General features: G+C 68.7%; 2 protein-coding genes across 2 annotated transcripts in view; both read left to right on the top strand.

The window, feature by feature from the left end:
• Window positions 1-380: 380 nt before the first annotated feature.
• On the top strand, window positions 381-4,617 carry H696_05631 (hypothetical protein). The gene is made up of 12 exons (XM_009499447.1): window positions 381-613; window positions 710-793; window positions 903-1,087; window positions 1,264-1,685; window positions 1,864-2,034; window positions 2,158-2,364; window positions 2,549-2,794; window positions 2,989-3,187; window positions 3,280-3,475; window positions 3,655-3,841; window positions 4,020-4,241; window positions 4,405-4,617. The coding sequence occupies exons 1-12, from the start codon at window positions 473-475 to the stop codon at window positions 4,500-4,502; spliced, it is 2,358 nt and encodes a 785-aa protein (XP_009497722.1). The 5' UTR covers window positions 381-472; the 3' UTR covers window positions 4,503-4,617.
• Window positions 4,618-5,930: 1,313 nt separating this feature from the next.
• H696_05630 (hypothetical protein) overlaps window positions 5,931-7,350 on the top strand; it is a 2,970-nt gene continuing 1,550 nt past the window's right edge. Inside the window, exons 1-4 of the mRNA XM_009499446.1 lie at window positions 5,931-6,004; window positions 6,174-6,451; window positions 6,592-6,656; window positions 6,848-7,250. Coding sequence (XP_009497721.1) covers window positions 5,940-6,004; window positions 6,174-6,451; window positions 6,592-6,656; window positions 6,848-7,250 — 811 coding nt within the window. The 5' untranslated portion in view covers window positions 5,931-5,939. The remainder of the gene's footprint in view (window positions 6,005-6,173; window positions 6,452-6,591; window positions 6,657-6,847; window positions 7,251-7,350) is intronic.

Genomic DNA, 7,350 nt, shown 5'->3' with positions numbered 1-7,350 from the left:
CCATCCTCGGGACCCGGCCTCGCCCGGGGCAAACGAGGCCGGGGGACCGATCTATGTGACGTAATGGCGCCGGGAGTGTGCGGGCGCCCGCGACGCGTCGATCTCCGTCGCCCGGCCCCTCCCGGGGCGTGTGGCGCAATTACCCCCTGGCGCCCGGGCCACATGCCGGCGGCAGATCTCCCCCCCCCCTCCCCTCTCGGCCTCCCTCCTGCCCGGCGAGTGCGGTCAGGTTGATGCCGCGCCGTGGCACCGGCCCCGGCCGGGTGGGCGCACCCGGAAGACAAGCCCACCTTCCCCGTCCCCTCCACCCCCCCGCCCCCCCTGCTTTCTCGCCCCCCCCTCCCTCCCCGCCACCTGCGAGCACATACACACACACACACACACACACATATATATATATATATCCCCGTGGCCCCGAGCTGCCCTCAAGTTGTCCTCCAGGTCCCGGCCTCCCCCTCCCCACACGCGAACCATGTCCGGAGCACTGAAGCCGGACACCCTGCCGAAGGATTTCGTGGTCTGGGCACATAGCACCCTTTGCGAGTTCCTGCCCGGGGTTTTCGATGAGGCTTCAGTCCGGGACATCATCTGCGATCCGAGCTTCTCCTTCACCGTGCGTGTGCCCGCTGCCCGGAAGCACGCCGCCCACCCGGGCCAGCCCTGCTGACATCCGCTCCTCCGCCCCTCGCATGCTTCTCCCCACCGGCAGGACATCCTCGGCGACTCGAGGGAAGTGCGCAGCTTCGCCTCGGAGCTGAAGCGCCGTCTTGGCGAGCTGACCGCCCCCCCACCGGTGCGCACCCCTCTCTCCCCCTCCCCCCTGCTCCTGGCCGGCTGCCCGCTTGCCGGGCCCCGCGCACCTGCTTGGATGCTGACACGCATGTGCACACGTCGTCTGGCAGACTCGCCCGAATGCTGCGTTTGTCCCTCCGGCCATGCCCGCGGCACAGGCCGCCCCGGCCGCCCGGGCCAGGGCCCCCGCCGCTCCGCGAGCCAGCACCTCCCAGGCCTTCCCCCCTCCGTCGGCCGGCCCCGCTGTGGACCAACAGGCCTACACCCCGGTGGTTCCGCAGATGATTAACTCCAAGTACGTGGCCGCTTGGAGGGGGGCTTCGTCTCTCCGCCCGTCACACACACACACACACACACACACACACACACACACACACACACACACACACACACACACACACACACGGCCCCATCCACCCGGCTCCTCTGACGTTGTTGCGCCCCTTCCCTCCCCGGGCCCTGGTATGACAGGGTGTCTGTCATCATTCCCGCTTCGAGTCAACGCAGCCGCCGGACCAAGAAGGCCGCCGCCCAGGAGCCGGCCAGCTCGCAGCCCGCGTCCCCGGCCCTGGCTTCGGCCCCGGCCTCGGCCCCGGGCTCGTCCTCCTCGGCGGGGCTGCTGTTCCCCATGTCCACGTCGCTGATGCATCCGAAGGTCGAGCAGCCGGCCCCGGCGGAGCCCGAGCAGCCGGCCACCCCCGAGCCGGCCCCTGTGCTGACCCCGGCCCAGCGCGAGGCCGCGGCCCACCTGGAGGCCCAGCAGACCATGAAGGAGGTCCAGCGCCGGCGGGCCAACCTCCAGCGCCGTGCCCAGCGCATTGAGCTGATGGATTTCCTGGCGGCCTCGGCCGATGTCGAGACGCCGGTCGTCAATGGCATTTGCGGATGCATGGGTGCGTAGTGTGCCTCCGACGCGGGGTCGGCGCCGCGGGCTCTCGCCCCTGCCCGCCGCGCCGGCCGCCTGGCCTCTGGCCATTCCTTGCACCGATTCCCACGCCGGCGCCATGTGCCTCCCCCTCCTTTGTCGACCGCCCACTCACGCGCATCCCGCCGGTCCCCTGGTGCCATCAGCCACCGAGCACCCGGTCCTTTGCAATTGCCTCTCCTGCGGGCGAATTCTTTGTGTGCGCGAGGCCCCGGCGGCTGATGATGCCGGCGATGCCAAGTGTCCGGCCTGCGAGGAGCCGCTCTCGGACAACCAGTCTCTCATCGGTCGCTTGGCCATGCTGTCCACCCAACGGAGTGCGTGCCCGAGGGTTTTCTCGCGCGGGGGGGGGCACCCGGTCCTTCTGCCGCCTGGTCCCCATCAACTGACTCACCTTCTTGGGCTTCCTCGTTCCCTGGCTGGCTCCTTCCCCCCTTCAGAACTCCTGCGGAGCACCAAGGCCCCGGGCAAGGGCCGCCGCGACAAGGGCGGCAAGGCTGCCGCCGCTGCCAATGCCGCCGCCGCCGCCACGAAGCCCTCCTCCGACTCGCATGACGAAGTCCAGCGTGCTCTGGAGGGCGCGATCCTGGTGCGTGATGCGCAGGTGGAGCGCGGCAAGAAGAATGCCAAGCGCTCGGTCATCCGCGGTACGCGCGCCACACCTCCTCCTCCTTCTTCTTCTCCTCCTCCTCCTCCTTCTCCTCCTCCCCCTCCTCCTCACCCTCATCCTCACCCTCCTCCTCCTTCTTCTTCTTCTCCTCCTCATCCTCCTCATTCTCCTCATCCTCATCCTCATCCTTCCCCGTCCTCCCGGCTCTCGACCGAGCGCAGATCTCGACACGGATTACTTCGCGGCCGACAGTGCCGCCACCATGTCCTACCTGTCGGACACACAGAAGGAGCGCCTGCGCGAAGCACAAGACCGCCTGCTGGCCGTGCTGGAAAAGAACCGGTCCTCTTTCGCGTCGTACAGCTCCGGGCACATTGGCAAGAATGAGGGCAATGCCCGGACCATGCTCCTGGACCTGGATCTGGAGACCATGAGTGTCAACATCACGGATGGCCACGATGCGGAGGGTGCGTTTCCGGCCGTTTGGCCGGCTGCCGGGTGTCGGCCTGCGCCTCCCCGCCCGGGGCGTGGGCCCGGCTTGGCCATCCCACTACCCCCTCCTTGAGCTCGGGTCACATGTACTCACCCGGCCAACCGACCGTCCTCCTCGGCCTGTCTGCCTTCCCTCTCGCACTGGACCCCACCCGGGCACACCTCGCAGTGGAGAAGGCCAAGCAGCAATACGAGGAGGAGTATGCCAGCATTCTGATGTCCAACCGCGAGGACATTGCCCGGCTGGATGAGATCGCCGCGCAGAATCTCCAGCGTGCACGCGACGACCTCATCAAGTCCATGCAAAGCAAAAACAGCGCCGAGTTCCCGGACCTCATGGATAAACCCGCCAGGCAGAAGCCCATCGTGTGCGTCGACATGCGGCTCCCTTCTCTCCCCTCCCTCCCTCCTCCCCTGACTCCTGGCTAACTGCCTGTTGAACTGCCACTCCCCCCGACAGCGGCCGCTCCAAGCTGTCGGTCTTCCAGGATGATGAGGAAGACAACGCATTGGCTCGGGCCGCCGACGCTGCCTTTGCTGAGGCCGAGGCTGACACCGGGTCAGGGCTCGACACCGAGGCCGACCCGCCAGCCGCCCTGGACTGCCGACTGCCGAAGACCTTCTCCGCGCAGGACTTCGGCAAGTGCATTGCCTTCGTACGTGCTGCCCTCCTGCGGCCGGAGGTCGGACCCCCGCTCCGGGATGCCCTGCCGCCTGTGCCAACCCTCGCTTCTGCCGCTCTGCCGCTCTCTCTCTCTCTCTTTCTCCCCCTCTTTCTTTCGCCCCTCTCCGCCCATGACTCACCCTCTCGCTGTCGCGGCTCCCCCCACCCCAGCCGCAGCCGTGGGCGTCGCTGATCGCACGCGGGGTAGTCCCCTTCGCTTACAGTGACCAGCGCCCGACCTACCGTGGTCCGGTGTGGATCGCCTCCAATAGCAACACCGAGCCGAAGGACCGGCTGAAGGCCATCACCACCGCCGTCATCGACCACTATACGGCCAACACGGAGCCCATCGATCGGCGTATGTGGCCCATGCACCTCTGTCTGGCCTTCTTTCACCTTCTCTCTCTCTCTCTCTTTCCTCCTTGCTCCCTCTCTCGCGCTTTGGTGTGCTTGTCCCACTTGTCATGGGTCCCGGGCCAAGAGGACGCGCTCCTCCCCCCTTGCCGAGATGCTGACAGCCTCCTCGCACCACACAGCCCATCACTCGAACGACTTCATCTTCTACACCGGCAACCACATCTACGGGCGAGTGGAGATCGTCGACATCATCACACGCGAGGAGTTCGCCGCCCGCTATCCCCACCTGCTGGAGGTCCCGTACGCTACGCAGTCCAACATGTCCGGGCCGTATGTCTTCCTCTTCCGCAATCCGGAGTCCTTGTACAAGCCGGTCCCGGTGGACCCGAGCTTCTCCATCTGTGCGTGGACCCCTCTGTCGTGAGATGTGTGCCCCCTTCGCCGGCCCCTTTCGGCATTGCTCTTGCGCTTCTGCTGGTTTGTTTGGTTGCTTGGTTTTTTTTTGCCCGTATCTCACACCACTGACCTGGCCGATGAAAAAAAAAAACTCCTCCTCCTTTCCAGGGGATCTCCCAATGCCGGCCATCACCATGCTCAAGGAGATGATCGAGCGCTCCAAGGTGGGCGTGTCCTTCTCGGCCATGCTTGGCCAGTTCCAGTGAACAAGGACCTGCGTCCCCTCTCCCCGCCACACCATAGGCGGGGGGGAGGAAATCACCGCGCACACACACCAATAAATGCCCCATAGACAAAGCCGCACGTCCGGGGCCGCCGCCATTTTATTTGTTCATTTTTCCCGCATGTCCGCGGATTCCTCCCCAAAGGGGGGGGGGGCCGCCAGGGAAGGGCTCTCCCTCCTTGGACGCGGGGAGCGATCGTCCAACTGAACACAAGAAAAATGGCGGCGCTTTTCGAGGGCCGGGGGGGATGTGCGCACGTCGCCCTCGCAGGTGATGGGCTGACATGGCCATCACGAGGGGCATGCCTCCGCACGTGAACCCCTCACGTGCGTGCGGTGCTTGCCCGCTGGCACCCTGCGCCGACGCGCGCGCACCCTGCCGACGGTGAATCATCGCGCCCGCCCGGATGAGGGATGACCTGGGGCCTGCGGCCCGGCCGGAGCAGGGCGGGCGGGCCTGATCGGCCCTCGGCCGCCGCGTGTCCCGGGTGCGTTCCGGCGCGCCGGCTCGCCCACATTCACGCCGACGCATACGGACGCATGCGTATCCGGCGGGGGCGCGCCCCGCTCCCTGCCGGGCTCGCGGTGTGCGTACCCGCGCCGGCTCCTGTGGGGCGGCGCGCCTGCGGCAGAGGGACTCCGGCGGAAAGTTGGGGGCGCAGGGCGCAGGGCGACTTGCGGCGAGATTGGGGCGCGCATGCCGGCCGCGCTCGCTGCCCCGCCCCCCCCCCCCCCAACCGGGATGCGCCGGAAGACGCGGCCAGGGCAGGCAAGCCCGAGGAAAAGGGGCGTCGTCATCTGTCCCTCCGGCGGGGCTCTTGATGGCCCGCGACCCCACTCATTTTCTCGGGCCCCACATGCACGACGGGCAACGGGGGGGGGTGGGCCTCCCCGCACGGGCGACGAGAGGGACCCGGCCGGCGCCCTGTCGCGGGGGCCTGCGTCGGCCGCTCGCCCCCCTGTTTCCCCATCCCCCTGCGGCCGGGGCGGCGCGCCATCCATTGGAGCCGAGTGTGAAGTCCGGGGCGTGCTCGTCCGTTGGCCGGCCCGCAGATCCGCCTGGTCGGCGCCACAGCTCCCGGGTCCCGGCCGAACCGCAACAGGGAAGCCCCCCGGCCCCCGGCCCCCGGTCCCCGGCCCCATGCACAGGGCCACACCCGGGCGTCCCCCGTCCTGCCCCGCGCCGATGGGAATCGGAAACCCCAGGCCGGTCGGGGGCGCGGCGGCGGTGGCGGCGGCGGCGGCAGGATGCCTCCCTGGGCGGGATTTTCGGCTGCCCAGCCGCCCGCCCCAGCCGGGCCCGGCAGATCACACACACCCCTCCCCGCCCCATCGCCTCCTCCCCTCGCCCTCCCCCACGAGCCCGGTCCCGGTGCCCGTTTGTCCCCCCCTCCCCCCCCCTCCCCCCCTGCAGACCGCCATGACCGTCTCCGGCCCCGTCCGCGAGCGTGTTGCCTCCATCCACGATCTGAAGGATGGCGAGATGTACGCCCCCCCCCCCCCCCGTCGGACGTCGAGACCCCGACCGATCACCCCTCGCCCCTGCCCTTCTCCCCTGGGACGGCAACCGCACCCTCGCATCGCCCTGCCGCCTCCGGCCGACTGTGTATCCCGCCCTCGGCTGACCCCTCGCCGCCTTCGCCCGCGCACACAGCAAGCAAATCCGCGTGGCCGACAAGCCGGTCCTCCTGTCCCGCGTGAAGGGCCGCTACTATGTCACCTCGCACCTGTGCCCGCACAAGCGCGTCAACCTGAAGGACGGCATCATCTCCGAGGACGGGACCATCACCTGCCCGGCGCATGGCGCCTGCTTCCGTCTGGACACCGGCGACATCGAGGACATGCCGACCATGGACGGCCTGGTCACGCACTCGGTGGTCATTGAGGGGGAGGATGTCATTGTTTTCACCACCCACGAGAAGCTGGCGCGCAGTACGTGCCGGTGTGGCCTCCATTCGCCTCCCGCCCTCGCGGCGGCTATGCTCACCCTTTCCCTCCCCCTGCCCCCCCCCCCCCCCCCCCCCCCCCCCCCCCCCGCGTGCGGCCGCCTGCCTGATGGCTCCCGACCGTAGACCGCCGCGCCCGCGTCATCAAGTGCGCCCCCCCGGCCTCCACTCGGCCGACCATCGTCATTGTGGTGCGTGCCGCATGCCCCCTCTGGGTCTTGCCTCCTCCCTCCCCTGTGCCGTGGGGCTCCCCCCGGCCGCGCCGCTTCTTTGGCTTTTCCCTTTTTTTTTCTCTCGGCCCGCGTTCCCAAACCACGGCCGCCTCCTGCCGGCCCCCTCGCTCACATGCGCGCGTGCCCATGCACCCACCCTCGCACACCAGGGCGGCGGCGCTTCCGGTGCCACGGCCGCCGAGGAGCTCCGCGTGTCTGGCTTCGACGGGCGCATCGTCATGATCTCGGCCGAGCCGCACCAGCCGATCGATCGCATCCAGCTGTCCAAGCAGCTGAAGAAGCCCTCGGACAAGTCCATCGTCGATGGCGGCATCATGCTCCGCGACCGGGACTACTACGAGTCCATCAATGTCGAGCTGCATCTCGGCGACCCGGTGGCCTCCATCAACACCACCGACAACTTCGTCACCACCGCCGCCGGCCAGCACTTCGAGTTTGACCAGCTGCTGGTTTGCTCCGGTGCCAATCCCCGGAATGTGTGGCCCGCCACCGCCGACGCCCGGAACATGGCTCCCATCCGCACTCTGGCCGACATTGACCGTCTGCTGGACGGTGCGCGCCCCCCCCCCCTCCCCTCCACCTTTTGGCCCCTCTGTGGCGCCCTCCTTCTGCCGTCTCCCCCTCCCCGCCCCCCCCACCCCCGCTCGCCTCC

Source organism: Fonticula alba, assembly GCF_000388065.1.
Source record: "Fonticula alba strain ATCC 38817 unplaced genomic scaffold supercont2.12, whole genome shotgun sequence".
NCBI lineage: Eukaryota > Rotosphaerida > Fonticulaceae > Fonticula > Fonticula alba.
Note: the sequence above shows the minus strand (reverse complement) of the source record. Positions and strands in the feature narration are given on the sequence as shown.

Excerpts from the sequence above, each read along its gene's own strand:
- H696_05631 (XM_009499447.1), top strand. The coding sequence starts at position 473 with ATGTCCGGAGCACTGAAGCCGGACACCCTGCCGAAGGATTTCGTGGTC. Across the intron at positions 2,365-2,548 it reads CAAGCGCTCGGTCATCCGCG|ATCTCGACACGGATTACTTC; the intron begins GTACGCGCGCCA and ends GACCGAGCGCAG. Across the intron at positions 2,795-2,988 it reads GGATGGCCACGATGCGGAGG|TGGAGAAGGCCAAGCAGCAA; the intron begins GTGCGTTTCCGG and ends CACACCTCGCAG.